This window comes from Phoenix dactylifera, chromosome 17 (assembly GCF_009389715.1).
Source record: "Phoenix dactylifera cultivar Barhee BC4 chromosome 17, palm_55x_up_171113_PBpolish2nd_filt_p, whole genome shotgun sequence".
NCBI lineage: Eukaryota > Viridiplantae > Streptophyta > Magnoliopsida > Arecales > Arecaceae > Phoenix > Phoenix dactylifera.
The window spans coordinates 14,176,507-14,193,981 of NC_052408.1; the positions used below are offsets into that span (position 1 = coordinate 14,176,507).

At 37.5% G+C, this 17,475-nt stretch overlaps 1 protein-coding gene and 1 long non-coding RNA gene across 4 annotated transcripts; one reads left to right on the forward strand and one right to left on the reverse strand.

The window, feature by feature from the left end:
- Positions 1-281: 281 nt before the first annotated feature.
- LOC103716301 lies at positions 282-6,379 on the forward strand. Of its 3 annotated transcripts, XR_605500.4 has the most exons (6): positions 282-302; positions 386-528; positions 628-678; positions 4,203-4,528; positions 4,734-4,891; positions 5,851-6,379. It is a non-coding gene; the product is annotated as an uncharacterized LOC103716301 (long non-coding RNA). The 3 variants fall into 3 exon arrangements; XR_605501.4 differs by having other exon boundaries at positions 288-302; positions 386-682; XR_605499.4 differs by having other exon boundaries at positions 288-302; positions 386-678.
- A 328-nt stretch (positions 6,380-6,707) lies between these two features.
- On the reverse strand, positions 6,708-17,235 carry LOC103716293 (splicing factor 3B subunit 2-like). Its single transcript, XM_039115136.1, has 18 exons — positions 16,936-17,235; positions 16,492-16,614; positions 16,278-16,403; positions 16,142-16,204; positions 14,710-14,817; positions 14,064-14,141; positions 13,527-13,619; positions 13,133-13,219; positions 8,694-8,795; positions 8,488-8,607; positions 8,318-8,380; positions 7,968-8,101; positions 7,810-7,891; positions 7,652-7,710; positions 7,487-7,526; positions 7,223-7,314; positions 7,070-7,139; positions 6,708-6,975 (listed from the first exon to the last, which is right to left on the reverse strand). Exons 1-18 carry the CDS (start codon positions 17,188-17,190, stop codon positions 6,904-6,906), a joined length of 1,767 nt encoding a protein of 588 aa, XP_038971064.1. The 5' UTR covers positions 17,191-17,235; the 3' UTR covers positions 6,708-6,903.
- Positions 17,236-17,475: the final 240 nt, after the last annotated feature.

A 17,475-nucleotide genomic window follows, 5' to 3' on the forward strand; every position in this document is an offset into this window, starting at 1 on the left:
TCATGATACCCTCTGCATGATTCCAACGCACGGAGGTGACGAGGGAAGCACACAAGTGGGGCTATCTTATCTTCACCGGTCGGTATTATTTTCCGGTTCACCGAATCGAATCTAAAAGTGGACCCCAGAAACCCAACGCCTCGGAAGCCGAGACCCTCTCGGTCAAGCAACCCGGTGGGGATCGGAACTGGCCCGACGGGTCTAGAAACCCATAAAATTCCTACGCGGATTTAATTCCTGCCGTCGATTATTTCCTGAGTGGACCATCGGACGGTAGATCCTTCTCCCGCATAGAATCGAAGGTAGGTCTCTTCCACCTTTTCTGTTCGAAACCCATCAATCCTTTTCGAGTTCTTGATGCACGAATCCTTCTTCGTCTTCTCAGCGTCCTTCTTGGAGGTTTGGAGTTGGATCTTGATCGCCATGATTTCTCTCTGGGCGGTCTCTCTGTGGTGACTTTTTATCCTCTTCTTCTTGCGCGGCGTCGAAACCAGCAGTCTTTTCTTCCGGGGAGTTGCATCTCGATCGGTCGGCCGGCTTCTTTCTCGATTCTATTGATATTTTTTATAATCCTGGTATCGTCTTGAATGCTTTTCACATTCTTTTGGTTTTTGTTTCGTGATCCAGCAAGAAGAGAAATGAGTTCTTGGTGGCGGCGCATCCCGATGACGAGTCCACGTAAGTAAGGCCCCATTTTTTATTTCTGGTTCCAAAGTTTCTTCGATTCCATTACTGATTTTGGATTGAACTTTTGGTATCTGAGCTGATCTGATATTGGGATCTTGATTTGGATGCTGTTAGTCTAGTTTTTCTCCTTTTCTTGAAATTTCCGAATCAGATATGCAGTCGTTCAATTTTTTGACCAGTGCTCTCAATCTAATGAATGAATAATCTGCAGAAGAACTGATGATTTTAATGGTTTACATATAGATCCAGGATTTTGGTAACACGTAAATCGGCAGTGCATTTACGCTTGTTTGCTGAATTAAAGGTGCCATAGGATGACTCTTTTCAGTTGTTTAACTCATGAACAACTGTGGTCTTTATATTTCCCCTTCCTCCCTGTTGCTAGGTTTAACAAAATGGCCCATGAAACACCATTGAACTTGCTTATGACATCGCTGCACACCTGACAGTTTAGTATTTTTCACATTATCTTTTCCCCAAGCTTGTGTCGTTGAGTTGGTTTCTTCATGGTTGAGCTCTTAGTTTTGTTTTCTTGCTCTGGTAACGAACTCTCCTCTTTCGTCTTAATGTCTGTGTGGTCATTCATCATGCATGGGTTTTCTTAGAAATTTATTACTTACCAGTATTTCTAGTATTCACTCTCAATTCATATCTGAGTCTGGTCAACATCTGCTGTCATCTGCTTGTGATATAGAGGGTACTGCGTGAAGAATGAATGAACCAAATGAAACCCTATTCCATGGGTTAAAGGTATATGGCATCTCGAGGATGGGGAGGGTTATGTATTAAATTTAAATTGATATTAAATGGATATTCCACATAGCAATGGAGATAAATAAATATGGATGCTTGCTGTACTTATTATAAGAATAATGGCGTTGCTTTATTTGTGGTGATTCTACGTGGCATGTATTTTGTACTTATCGTACTTCAACTTATTTTCTAACTTTTCAGCTCTGAAGTGAGTAGAATACTTCTTCCAAAAAGTATATTTCCCTGGTAGCATTTCTTTATAACATGTGGTAGTCTTATTGGATATTTGTATGCCTATTTCATCTCAGATACCAAGTACTGGATTGGTACTTTATAGATTCGGTTTAGCATACTTGGTACAGTATGGTATATCCTCTGGGACAATATAAGGTCAGGAGATTCTTTTTTTTTTTTTTTTTGGCTAAAAATCAGGAGATTCTTTTCGGTACAGTATGAAACTGCACAAAACCTATCGATTCCGCCTAATATAGGCCGGTCTGACCCCTGTGCCATATCGAGCATTGGTACTTTACCATTACCTCATTGATACAGTATTCCCAGTACTGGCGATATGGGCATATGGCTCAGTATCATGAATCATGATTTGACTATATTTTTTCGTATAGGTCCACTAGTTGTGTAGTTATTAGTAACTTAACTAGGACTTGAACAATTAGCATTTATGATTTCTTTTGTTGATTCTTGAGAAAAACAAATGGCTTGTTCCATTTCCACCTACCATATTATTTATTAAGCATTAACTTCGAATTTACTGTTGCTGCCACCATCTCATGATATATTTGTCTAAATCTGCTTATCAATAAAAAAAGAAAAAAAAGAGAAAAAAGAGTTGTCTAAATCCTACTAGATTATCATGCTGGAACTTGGTGTATTTGCTCCATAACGGCTGTATTAGGCTTAGTTTCTTGAATTTTGAGTAGTTCAAGAGCGGACGCGTGAGGCTCTTATAATTTTAGGCTACGTAATTACTAAAGAAACATAAGTGTAAAATAATATTAGATGCTGAAGAAAATAAGAAATCTACCTATTTTACCATTTCTCTAAATTAAATAATATTGGAATACGTTACATGGATATTCAAGAAGCTAATAGAACTATGATTATCATATTTTACTTAACTAAGATAAGTTTTGATTAAGCAGTTTAAATTGTGGAAATGGATTTTTATGTGTGGGGCTTAGTAAATGGGAGATGGAAATAGGAGCAAGATCGTAATGTGTGGCACAAAAGGTAGAAGATCCAGCTACCAATGTTATGACCCATCAATCCTATTGTTATGTCATTAAAATGCTAGAATATAAAGGAAGATCTCAACCCATTGGTCTTCGCAGGGTCATTTAGCAACTTGTTGCCTAATGCTTCTTTAGCAATCTATTCATCCACATTCATCCTCTCAGCAGTCTTCTCCAAGACTCACTAGGTTTTATCATCTAATATAGCCATTTGAATACGTTGTGATTTGAGCAAGTCTTTCTCACATGTGCTTTTACCTCCAATTTCTAATCAACTCTCACCTAGCATCTAATACTTCAAATTGCACAGAAATAGAGAAATTCCCAAAACTAGTTTCAAAGACCCCTGTTCACCATAATTTTTATTTGGAAGATGCTTAATCTGATAAGTAGGCTTCTAAGTGGTTATTGTAGATTAGCGGTGATTAAGCTCTTGCATGTGTTTGATTTACAGGGCACATTTTGATAATCATGTATTGATTAAAGTAATGTAACACGAGAATTTATTATTATTAAGACTAATCATGCCTCCATTTGCTTTCAACATTTCTTTTAATCAGTTAGTTTGTGGTGGCAATTTTGTAATTTGTCAAATGCATATGATTAATAAGAATCATTGGAAAGCCATGTATTGTACAAAATAATTTAAAGAGATCTGTTCTTGCATGAATCAACATAGTTCATTGGCCACCTGCTTTCCTCTTAACTTCCTCAACTTTTTAGGAGGTTTCACTTAAAGGTATGTGATGTAGGTCTTCTTATTTTCCTACTCCTATCCACCAGAAAACTTTTCTGACTACTTGTGCGAGGAATATATTAAATATGAATATGGACATAAACTTCTTATTTACTTCCGAGTTTTAAACTTGTCACATGTCTGACATGGCAGTGGCAGTCTGTTTCTATGACATTGCAATACATATGATTCTTTTAATTCAATGTCCTTCTAGTAGTGGTGCTTAATTTTATCTGGTTAACATCATGATTAGTATAGACAATAAAAGAAAATATCGAAATCATTGTTGCTGGCTTTCATGCAGGTTTTTTGTTCCAACTATTCCTTTTGACCTCAGAGGGGCATAATCTTCACATGCTCTGCATGTCAAGTGGTTTTATATATGACGCTTTCAGAATTGCATGCACACCAGCATAAGGAGTTCTGTTTCTAAATAATGTTGTATAATTTGTAGGATGCTAGTGCAATTCATTATTTTAACCTGTTTGTCTAACTTTGCTGATAACATGTATAGAATGGGACACTAGATTGTGATATAGTAGAATGGAATATTTATTACAAATGCTTCATGCATCCTTTTTGCGAGTTGATAAATTTTTCGATTATTTGAACTAATTCCATCTCATAGCCTATGACTGAAACTCAACAAATTGATTATTTTGCCAGTAATAACTACTAAATTGTTTAATTGCTGCAATTTTTTTAATGAACCCTGACATATCTTGCTCTTGAGATTAACTGATACAAATGGCTATCTGCTGATGATTATGCAGGTTTGTTGGTGTTTCAGATTCCTTGAACGATGAAAATGTAATACATATAGGATGTATCCTTTTTAAGGCAAGGGAGGGTAAGGCCCACCCATGGATTTCATTAACCGGATGAAATCAAAAGAGTAAAAGTGAGGAAGAAAGAGTAAAATTACATTGATTGAAGAAGAAAACTAGAAGGAACAATGAAAGAGAGGTAAGGATACAGAATTGAGGAAAGAAACATTTGGCGAAGGAGCTGTTGCCAGTGGAGTACACGGTCATGTGCGAAAGATAGCCATGGTTGAAGAGATGAAGGTGGTGATGTCTCTAATAGCATGTGCAAAAAGGTGATGACTAATTATTTAAGATTAGTCAGCTGTATGGACTATGTTAGTTGCTAATATAAAATTTGATGGCTGAAATTGTTTGTTTCATTCTTATTGTCATGTCAATGACTCTTTTTTATGGTAACTTTCAGGTTGTTGTGGACTCATACTTTGACTTGAAAAACAGCAACTAACACGATTTTTTTTCCTGCTATTGAATTTCCAGATCAGTACAAGTACTCTTTGCAAGTATACTGGCCGTGTGGACATCTGGTTGTCTATCTTATTCTGTGTCTAATCCAAGAAGACAGATGCATTGCTTACCCAACAGCCTTCCACTCAAAGCTCTCTTGCAATGGCTGAACATGAGAGCCAGTGGTTTTGGTATGCATCTTTGAGACTCTCCTTCGGTGAATAGTGGCCATTTACTTTATTTGTATTGTTCAAATAATGAATTAGGGTAGATCTTTTCTTTCTTAATGACAGACCTATGTTTACCTATGTTGATACACTAGAAAGGATGTAGCTCAGAAAAGGGAAAAAAACTGAGAACCACCTTTTTAATAACTTCATACGAGCTGACAATACTCGTAGGAAAGGGTCTTTCTAAAGGTTACAAAAATTCCCATACGTTTGTTGTTACCTCTTTTGCTATTTGTTGGAGGCAAAGAACTCTTGAATTACTATGTAATAAAATAATTTCCTCCTGTAGTATCCTTTGAATGATTTTTTAGCCTCCTAATTCTTTCTTTCGGCAAGTAGATCTACGAGACATTAGGCTAACAAGATGATCAGCAGAACTTGTTGAATTAGTAAATTGACACTCAACTTTGTTCCTCAAATATCTAAAAAAGGGTAGATTGGACCGCAGTGATGTTAAGCAAATGTTACCCGCTGATAAAAAGTACTCTGGTTTTTAAATTTTTCATCACAGAAGGTCATATAAAGATAGTGAATTTTAGTCTGTTGATTATATAATTCAACTCCCAGATTCTTGAATAATCCAGGCTCCACCTTATGTATCATGTCCGTCTTATTTTAGAAATATTCATTTTTGAATATATACCTCTTTTACTGGAGCTTTGGATCACAATTGTTTTGAGAAATAGGTAGTGTTTGACCTTTACAGCACGTCATGCACAGTGCCAGCTTCAGCACGGCAATGTAGCAGCACAGGGAAAAAAAATTTGGAAGTAGGTTCTGTTAAAGAAAAAAAGAATATACAATATATTGTATAAATTATAATTAATCAAGCAATGATGGCCTTTATTATAGATATGTCCTAATATTCGTCCATTTGAAATTTTTTTGTGTGTCTTTAAGGCTTGCTTGTGGCTCTGCAGGCTTCGGAGGTTGTTTCTGCTGTTCTCTAGTCATACGAACATGAACACGCTTTGAAAAATCGATCTCCAGCATTTCGTGAATGAATTAACCAGCGACCTTCATTTCATACATTGATTTGATCTTTACCATGGAACAACTTCGCTCATGTAGCAAGTGCACTCACGGTGTCTCAGACTTATCAGAACAAGGCAATCATCCATGGAGCTCATGGGTTTGTTATGATAGTGATGCAAGATAAGAGTACCAGATTGAAAGAGTGACAACTCATCTTAGCTCGTACAATGTGCAGATCATAATGTTTGGCTCATAATCCTGCCAAAAGTGGAGTCTGTAATTAGGAAGTTCTGATGGCTTTCTGTAATTTCAAGAATACACTTGTGAAATCTGGGCCTATTGTCTGAGTCTATGATTGTCTTGGTAGGATTCTTTGCTTTTATTTTTAAATATTACAAGACTGATGGTCCAGGATCACATCAATTGTTCCATCGCGCATGGCCTGCTCGGAGTCAATAGTTAATTTCTGAAGTACATGCCGAGGCTTATTGTCTTGCTGGCTGTGAGTCCCTTTCACGAGGTTAAAGGGAAGGGGACGCTCAACAAAAATATGACATTGTGATGGATTTGCCAACGTGCACACTGGCCCTTTAAGCATGCACAATTTTCCCGGACCAAAAGAACTGCACTTAAGGAAACATACAAATCAAGCAAGAAGTTTGATAAAATTTATGAACGATCATCCCACGAGTTTCGCTTTTTTTTCAAATGCCACTTCTTACGTTTTCAAATGCTGCTCGGTCTGATCACGAGAGTTACAAGGATCATGCCCGAAGACAGCTACGCGCCGGGAGAATTCATCTGAGTTTGGAAAGCAGAAAAGAAGAATTACCTTAGACGGGAGTCATGTTTACATCAAAAAAGGATTTTCTGGAGTCGCAGATTCAGATTCAGAAAATGTCTGAGCTATAATTGACTGACTTAATATGTGCATATATATATATATGCTTGTACACAAGTAACAGGCACGAACAATATCACGACCACAGTGATCAGACCTAGAATTTAAATTCTCTCTTCTTGGATTTCCCTTCCTTCTCCTGCATCTTGCGCTTCCTTTTCTTCTCCGCCTGCAGGGAGTTAAAAACTCATTTGATGTTGCATCAGCATACTCAGACAAACAGAAGACCAATATTTTTTTTTAAAAAAAAAGCTGAAACAAACCTCTGCGACCATGTCACTGAAATCTTCCTTCTGGTTCCGCAGTTTCTCCTCCTCCCGTGCCTCTTCGTACCTGTGACACAAAATTAAAATTCAATTAGATAACAAATTATCAGTGTCCACTCGATCTAACAAGCATCCATCACAGTTTCTTACTTGGCCGCCAAAACATCATCCATAACTTCCAGCTCCTCTGGTTGTATGGTGACATCCACTTTGTCTGACTTTTGACCCCGCAGAAGATCGACCTGAGAAACAGACGTCGCATAAGCCATGCTTAGAATCCACACAGTAAAGAATGCTCTTAAAAACAAATATCTTCAATTAATCAATTGTCTATTTGAAGCAAAAGCAAATATTTGCTCATCATGCTAATTCATATAAGAAAAAAAAATCAATAAAATATCACAGGCATCTCACCCTTTTGGCAGCCGTTTTATCTTGTGTACCGAGGACATACCTGTTTCAGGAAAAGAAAAACAAGATCAGCAACTCATGTACATCGCAGGTAGTTACGATATTGGATATGATACAAATAAAACCAACATATGCTTCTAATAGGGGCAAAAGAACAAAACACCATACGTGTGAGTTGTTCCAAGCAAAGTCCCAGGAGCAATCCTTTCTTCTTTCTCCTCAAGGACCTTCACATGACAACAGGGGGGAAAATTGACGAGTCAATCAGCTCTAAAACAAGGATTCAGTTGAAGACCAAAAAAACCCAAGCTAAAGCAAAATATTACCTGATATAGTGGTTTCTCAGGCTCCTTTCTCTGTTGCTTCCGAAGATCAATGACATCAGGCGTCTCCACACCAGTTGGAGTGCTATATGCAAAAGAAACATCAGATGACATGTAAAATTGATCCAGTCAACAAAATGACATAAGAGAACAGGAGGAACCTTGAAAGGCTGTCAACAGATTGAATGCCTTCCTCCAACTCCTCTTCTTCCATCAGTTCTTCCTCTTCCTCTTCTTCCTCTTCTTCCTCCTCCTCCAAGTCACCCCAGTGTTTGGTCCGATCAACAGGCTCTTCCTACAATCGAATTCAACAAGTAAACAAGTCCATCACATATGGTTAACAAGTTCTACAAACTCTACCACTGATGAATATTCTGCAATCTCACAGCATGGCTACAGAACCCTAGCAGAATATGTACGACAAAATGTGGAAGCTACTATGAGCTAATTCTTCTTTGAAACTTCGCAGACTACCTAATTCAAAATACCAATGCAAACCATGCAAAGATACCTCATAATTAATTTGTTCCGGTTGTTGAAGCCCAAAAACATCACCGTACAAAGGACGTCCAGTCTGTCAAACAATCAGCAAAAGGTGGTATCAGAAAGGAAAATATGAACAAAGGTGCGTGGTAATTATGACAAGGAAAATGTCAATCAAGAGCAACTTTGTGAACCTACTTCATCAACAGGAGGTTTACCCCAACCTCCAGGATGATAACCAAAGCTGGCACCAGGAGGGATAGGAGCATTCAAACCAGGTATTTTGAGATGTGGATAAGAAGGCGGAGGGCCATATCTCTGGACAAGATTAGTATGCTATCAGTTCACTTAAAAGTACAAGCCACGGAAAACAAATCAAACCAATAGGAGATTTGACAACTGACCTGCATGTTAATAAGCCATGGGGGTGGGGCACCTTCAGGCATACCTAGAGCGTCTTTGAGTTCTTGTGACAACATACCCGGTTTCATTTCCCTCAGCTTGACCTGTCAATTCGCAAAAAAAACCATCAAATCATTAAAAGTTTCCAATCAGGAAGGAAATAGTTACAGAATATTTGAAACAACAAATCCATCCTGTGAAGAACAGTAAAGGCGCCCAAGGTTTCAACACAGAAAGGAATTTCACAGAAAGAACATTACATATGACAGAAGATACTTTATGACATTTTGGAATAATTCCTTATTACATTAAAAATTTGATAATAGCTGCAAATATGCTCATATGCATAAGCATTTCTTGCAAAACTTAACCTCGACAAACTAATAGTGCGAAAATCTAGAGTTATGGATTTGTTTTCAAACACGATGAAGGTGGTCCCATGCAAAATATCTCAAACAAAACCAAATTTGTTTCTTTTAAGACATGCCTAAACAGGGTAAAAACATGTGACTATTTTGGCATCTATGTAGGTTTAACAAAAGTTCAAAGCGAGGTACACCGTCTCGATATCGGGCCCCATACTAGTGCCACCATGTCACTATGTCGGTACGCCCGGTATGGAAGCCGGTTCGGCGTACCAAGTGTAGGTACGCCTTCTGTATTGTGTATCGATACCAAACCGGTACAGTACGGTCCATACTACCCGGTTTAGTATGATATGGTGGAGGTTCAAATTGTTCTTTTGAAGCATCTCATAGGATCTTGCAGTTCGCATAGCAATGGCCACAACAACCTCCATAAACTGAAGTTCTGAAACTCCAAATGGCCTGTCTACATAAAAATAGTAACATCAACCACCTTTGAGCAACCATATTAGTCAGCATGGACAAGGATCACCTCTGCAACTTGGTCAAAAAACTCGAATAAATGAGCTCAATCATCACGTATAACATGGTTGATGTACTAAACAAGCTCAAAGTGATCTAACTGGTCACTTTCTTACTAGTCCATGCAAACATTCTGGTCGATCTTGTCAAAGAAATCATAACACCTAAGTATTTTGCTTATCGACTAGATTCAAGATTCTCCTTGCAGCATACTCAACACATGAAAGGCATGATATATAACTCACACGACACCTTAAGAAAGGGAAGGTGAAATGACCTTCAGCGAATATCAATACTCATCAGATACTTCTAAAATGCGTATCCAATACTCGTGTTAAATAACCTATTTATAAAATTCCAAAAGCGCTACTGATACTTCCCTGATACACTTTGGACAGCTCCTGGATACCTCCAAAACTTTTTTTCTTTTTTTCCTTTTTTTTTGTGGGGGAGGGAGGGGGTGGGGAGCCGGGCGGGAGGGGGATTAATATAAAATATATAGAATGGAATAATAAGCTCATAAAACTTAACACTATCGTATAAAGTATGGGCTAAGTTATTTCAATAGCCTACTATATTTTGTGGATGCTTCTTTGTTATGCATATGCATATTTGTATGTATACATGCAAGCATGGATGTATATATAAGATACATGCAAATATACATACATATATACATATAGGTATATTAAAATGCATGTGCGTGCATATGTAATAATATTGCCAGATGTATTCTAGTTATATTGCCATATTGGCTATTTCTCTCGTGCCGTATCCATATATCGCATCCATGTGCATGCTTCGTCAATCAAAATATAGGCTATCAGTGATAGACCCCATCTGGCAGTGGTCAGATTTGGTGAAAAATAACCAGACGGCACACAGGGATCTTAAACGAAGATGCATAAAGTTGGAACGTGAATGAGAGTGGAATGACATTTTATTGAGGAAAAATAGATTTGATAGTCTTCACGGTCTAACATGGCACAACAAACAAGAGTGAGAGGGAAAATTTGAGTGAAATACATGAAAAGGTCAAACAACATTATGCAGTCATACATGCATCTGACAATCCAAGTTTCAACTTTTCTAAAACAGCTTCTTTAAAATTTTAAAAAAAAGAGGTAACTTAGTGAAGTTTAAAGGCAAATGTACAACAGTTACATGAAATACTAGAATACATGCGCAAACACTAAAAAACTTAAAAAACTTCTCAATCTACATTCAAGCAAACATAAACCCACATAATTATCAATCTGGGAAGGCCAATAAAGGCCTAGCTTCATAATAAAAAATGATGATCAATGGATCACTAGGAGTAATGCTAAAATAAAATAAAATAAAATTGTAGATACTGGTCTACGTACAGTTAAATTGCACATAATACAAAAAAAAAGTATGGGGATCCAGAACAACATGTAAAGAACTAAACATAAAGAATGATTCTGTGTCCATCACTCAATTAGTAAGAAAAACATTTAAAAACCTTATAACAAGTATGCATATGTTCTGGTGATGTTTCTAAGGCAAGAAGCATGAACTCAGTATATCAACTAGATTTGCACAGGAAAAACAGAAAATGGGAGTTAAGGAAAACAAATTGGAAAAGAATATCATTCACCATGTCTGACACACATTTCATATGATGAGTGAATTTTACATGATGGTGCTTACAGGCTAGATAAATGACGCCAGCAGCTCAATTGGATGGGCAGGAGAAAAACAGAGCATTGCTGTAAATATTAAATTGGATTTGATAAAACTTACGATCCCTTACAGGTATTTGAAGAACAGCTAGTTTTATAACATAAAGATGAAGCCATCTGAATTATCTTGAGTTACCATGTATTCATGGCAAGCTAGTCAAATGTCGTTATAAAAAAAGGAAGAAAAATAAAAAAAAATGTTAAGTTTCCTTCTACTGATTTTGACTTTAGATGAAATGGGGGGAAAAGTTTTAGCATCTAAATCAACTCTTAGATTTTACCAAGCCAAGATTTTGACATGGTTGGGCTTGAGATCTGGCATCTGCACTACATTTGGTTGAACTCTTAGAGAATATTACTTACCATCAATATAAAAAGTTATTTATGATATACTAGGCTCGGGTACACCAAATTCTTTTTCCTCTCAAGACTACATTTATACATCAATTCCAGCACAATGAGAATAAAAATGACGCTAGGAAATTCATTCTTCAGGCTTGACATGTACAAAAGGAACAAGATTAGTCATAAATTTTGGCAAACATGCTGGTGAAGAGTAAACTATCCAAAGGTTGAGAATTTTCAGAATCTCGCACATCTTCCTCTTTAAAATCATAATTTCTCTCATCTATGTTTCATATCCTTCACTACTGCCATGGAAGGTATGCCCTGTAACCATTCAAGGGCCTACTATATGAAGTTATGAGTTGAATCACATATCACAGGATAATCCATTAGTATCTGAAGGTGTTTTGGAGTGAATCATATTGATCTGATCCTCATATTTTAATATAGACATATAGTATCACACTAAATTGATCAAGCAATGGCAGGAATCAAAAGTTCTCGTACAAGAAAGAGAAAATATAGTCTGAAAAAGCATCCGAATCCTAGATTGATGCATTTTCCCTCCTATCCAGAACATTTTGGAGTAAACAAGGCCTCCATTATAAAGACACTAGCATGATAGTACGAGATAAATGTGACGGAGAGTGGAAGATATGATAGGGTGAGATTTAATGTGATGAAGAGTGGAAGATATGATGGGGCGAGATTTAACAATGGCTGTACGGATTTAGATGATTAGGAACTGGTTTATTGCATATTTCCTACCAGAATTGTTAAGTGGTTTTGTTAATTACTAGAGAACAAAAGGAGAGCAGGGAAGAGAGCATAGTAGCATTTCTCAGGAACTTTTCTTTTTCTCCAATCCTACATAAGTATTGGTTTTGCAAATGGGCTCTACTACTGCCTGTTTATGATAGTTATACAAATGTAAATTAGTACGTCTTATCACCCACTAACCAGAAACTTTTCTTACAGAGCGACCAGACTTTTGATTTCAGTTTATGTAATGGGAGGAAATAAATATGATATGGATCACAAAAACAGTTAGGTTATCACAAAGCATGCAAAAAATGGCTGAAAGCATTATGTATTTTCTAAGGCAAATTTTAGGAATGTTAAAAAAATTCCAGTTATCCTTGGCATAACCTTGTTTAAAATATATTTACCAATAATACCCACATAGCAAACAAAAAAAGAAGGAAAAAAACTAACAATTACCTCATGTAGAAAGGCAAGCAATTATTTTAGTTTATGGGAAAAGAAGCTATTATTTGCATTTGCTATAACAAGTGATATATTTTTAATAAAATAAAGCTACACAAATGAACACTTCAAAATAATCACTTCAGAAATTAAAGTTCATCGAGAATTTGTAGAAAGAATTAGCAGAAAGTATATGTAAGTAAACATTATGGGTAAAGGCAAGAAATTAAACAAGAACCCCATTGCTTGATGCCTCGTCTTCTAACAATTTAATGATACGAAGTTTATAATAAATACCTCAAATTCTTTGCCTTCATGGTATAGATCACCATGTGTAGTCAACTTTGGTTTCGTCTGATATTTGAAAAAGGCATCATGCAGAACCTGCAGCAAGAAAAAACAATTAGGCATGAACCAATTTTCCAGATCAATTAAGTTATCGAATAAAAGCTGTTCTGGAGCCAAACTGTTAGATGCATCTCATTTCAAATTTCTTCGAGGTGGCATAACAGGAACTCAACAAATTATATCTATCTATATATATATATATAGATAGATAGATAGAGAGAGAGAGAGAGAGAGAGAGAGAATCATAGGGGGAAAATGTCCGATAATGATATTTATCATGCATCATGACATCACAGAGGAGTTTAACACTCATTGGATAAGTAAACTAGAAAGATAAAGAAACCTGATAATCTATATCCATCTTTCCCATCTTTGGTTGCATGCGCTCGCGCTGCTTCTGTTTCAGCTTCTTGCTGTCCTCTTTTTCAATGTATGCCTGAAAAATAAGCATGAAAAAGAAATCAGCATCAACATAAAGAAAAAAAGGGGTCAAATCTATGGTAATTTTTAACAATATTCGAAAAGGCCATAAACGTATAGTCAAAGTTCGCCGTCTAGGTACCGGACTTCGTACGGGTGCTACACTAGCACTGTATCGGTGTACAGTACAGAATCTTTTCAGCGTCCGAGCATTGGTATACCTCCCATATTGTGCACTGGTACCGAACTGATACGGTACGGTATACTCCATACCACCCAGTTTAGGCCGGTCTGATATGCTCCGTACCATCCGATTCAGGCCGGTACGACAAACCATGAGTATAGTGATAGTTTAACCCTCAAAAAAATTTGGAACACCTTGGAAGGTTAAACACTAGATTTTGATTTCGGCCCATGCAACTAAAAACCTGATACTTTAGTGAAATGATTTTTTTATCACCTGTCTTATTTTTTCTATTCCCGTTGCAGCAATGAAGTCAGGAAGTTGAAAAGGCTGCTTCTCGATACCTCGTTTTCCCTGCAAACAATCAGAATAGCACATTAAAACTAGACAAACAAACAATACATTACAGTTAATACCGTAGTTTATTCTAATGATGCCAATATCAAATGAAAAATTTGAATGCGGTGTAAGATCTCAAACATCTGCAATATCAAAAAAATGTTTCAGTTTGAGTGATGCATAATGACTGACTTTAACAATCCAGGTGCATAATTTTAACTGATATCAGGATGTCAAAAATTTAGTATTCTCTCAATTTAGACAGATGCAGAATCTAGTCTAGACCTTATTTAATTTTGCAGAAGTGGCATCATATGCATCTAACTACACCCCACCACCCTATCAATATATTAAAAGAGAGACCCCTCAAAGGTCCCTTGGGCAAACACCACCATGTCCTGGCTCCTTGTTTGTTACAGCTGGTTCCCTGCAAGAATTACATATATGTATAAGAGGGGCGAAACCTTATCGACTTTATCTTCCCTCACCCCCTTATGAGACCACTCTAAAAGTAATATACACCCCTCATATAATAATGTACATTAGGATATCCATAACATTCATGTCAGAGGCTAAGACTCACCTGTAAGAATTTCCGCTTCTGACACCAGTGCCTTGGAACAGGTACGGTATTCCGATATGCTTTCAGATAAACTAGCAGCTTTGGATCCGCTGCTGTTGCATCCCATACCTTCAAAAAAAAAAAAACAAATAACAAAAGATTAATCCAAAGTAAAATCACACAAATATCCAGTAGAGACAATCTAATGCCACCACCAAGGAAACTGAACTTTGACTTGAGCATACAAATTACTGAACTCAGGACTCAAACTATTAGGTTCTGTGAGATGATAACATGGATGGTACAGTACAAATTAACACTATGTTACTCTATCGCAAGATTGTTGATTGAAGACAATGGATAAGGTACATCTGCTGTTAATGACCAATATATAACAAAGAGTCATTTTCAAATTGTGAAAAAGATCCTTACAAAAGGGACCTAGTAAATGCAAATGACAAAGACAGACATCTAGAATGCTTTATCTGAAGTGCTATAATTATAACCATTTGGGTTGGCTTTATGACCTTCATCTTCCTCATTCCTAATTAGGGAGAATGCTTACTAAAAAGTACTATTTTTTATCGAGGTGGATTAAAGCATGTCTACAGGGAGTCCATGGAAAACAATTAAGATGCAAAAATACCCTTCTTAACTAATCCTAGCCACTCAGCCAGCCGAATCACCTAGTAAACTAGGATACACATAATGATCAACAAAGCATCTCAAGTAAGCTTGATAAAATCCATGGTCATCTACGACCTCCTGCCTTCCAAGTAATATTGATGGAATTCCTCCCTGACAACTCAATTAATCACACACCAGCATAAGTTAATATAAAGTACCATTTCAGCTGCATAAGTAGACTACTGTTCCTTCAAGCACACTAACAAGTAACAACAATTATAGCATACCAGGATGCACGGTTACTGAGTAATCCCGAGTGATAAAGGAGCTTTGAAAAGGAAATGTTTGCAGTAACTTTCGAACCAAATAAACTGCCTAGTAACGAGCATAAGTTGTATGATAGCTGGAAGTGAGGAATTTAAAATATTATCTTGAAAGCCAACTGCTCTATTTTAAAAGTTGCACCAATTAGTCTGAAAAATAATATATAAATAACACAAATTCTCAAACAAGAAAAGACAGCAAAATCTACACCAGCTAAACAATTATGCTAGCACAGGTTTTGTTAATTCATGTCTTTGTGCAGCAGTTTTTTCTTCTTATGTATATGCAGAAATCAAGGTCCAGCAGACATTACATAATCATATCGCTTATTGTCTCAATTTTAATAAGCAAAAAAAATCTTCACGTTAGAAATATAACTTTAGGAACTAAAACAGATGCCTAATCTACATCCTTAATAAGCAAATTTGACATGCAATTGTCATAATACATATGGGAGCATAATACATATGGGAGAGAGAAGGAGAGCAATCTACAAACGTACCTCAACAACATCTGGCCTTGAGCATATCTGTTTTAGGTCAGCAATTTTCATCCTCCTTTGCAACTGCAAAGGGTGCAACAAGTTAAGATTTACGAAACTGAGAAAGAAACAATGTAAAAACGCAAGCAAAACTGACCTTTTTCTTTTTATTAGATAATCCTTTCTCCTTTTGCTGAGCATCCTGCTCTTCCTCCTCCGAGTCAGAATCTCCTTTCTTTTTGGATGCCGCATTTGCATCAGACTCATCCTTTTTGGCATCATCCTGCAAGAAAACAAAGAGAAAGAGTTAAAACAACTTCTTCCTCAAACTAAAACAAAGTTTTTCAGTCTAATCACATCCCCTCCCATACCTCCGCACTAGCAGCAGAATCTTTGAATCTGAACTTCTCAAAGACGTTCCTGAAGTCTTCCAGAAAATTATCTTCTATATCAGCTTTCTCAGGAACATACTCTACCTCAACTGATACCTCAACCTAATATGCACAATAGATATTTGCGCATGAAAAATAAATATCTCATAAAGTAACATGAGGAACTATAAAAATAATCCTCCGCAGCAATTAAACACGGTCAATAACAGTTGGACCGAGATCAACAAGCCAGATCTAAAATTCTGAAAGAAACCACTAGAAATTAAACAAGAAATCCTAATACTTGAGCGAACGCCACAACAGAACAACGAATGGATGGAGAATTACTACAATTAAGATAAGCGGAACTAACAGATGGACTAAAAGAGAGAAACCCTAACCGTCTGGATTGGCTAAGCCACGAGGGAAGGCGTAGAGAGATACCTCGGAATAAGGATCGGTGTTCTCCTTGGCATCTTCCTGGGATCCTCCACCGCCTTCACTCTCGTCGCCGCCGGCGTCGGCGGAGAGGGACGAAGCCTTGCTGTTCTTCTTCTGCTTCCTCCGTCGCCGGCGCCGCTCGCTCTCGCGGGCTTTCTTCTTCTCGGCCGCGGCGGCGGATCCTCCGTTGCGGAGGGGCTCAGCCTTCGGGCCGCCGTTGGGGTAGGGGATCTCCACGGCCGTTTCAGCTGCAGTCATGGTCGCAGTGGGGAGGGGGCGAGACGAAGAAAGGGGGCCGAGAGCGCCCATTTTATCGTGGGGTGGTTCTATATACACCCCCCCTATTGCTCAGGACACCCCCCAAAAATTAAAAAAAAATTAAATACTCTCTACACCCCCCATTTGCTAAGGACACCCCTAAAAAATTAAAAATTCCTAAATTACCCCCCACCCTCCCCACCCCCTCACCTAAATTGCTCTCTACACCCCCCAAACCCCCCCCCCCCACCCCGCTCTTCCCCCCCAAAACACCCGCCGGCTTCT

Coding starts and splice junctions, on each gene's coding strand:
- LOC103716293 (XM_039115136.1), bottom strand. CDS start 17,190: ATGACTGCAGCTGAAACGGCCGTGGAGATCCCCTACCCCAACGGCGGC. Junction 16,404..16,491: donor ATTCTGCTGCTAGTGCGGAG/GTATGGGAGGGG, acceptor GTTTTCTTGCAG/GATGATGCCAAAAAGGATGA. Junction 13,620..14,063: donor GAATAGAAAAAATAAGACAG/GTGATAAAAAAA, acceptor CTTATTTTTCAG/GCATACATTGAAAAAGAGGA.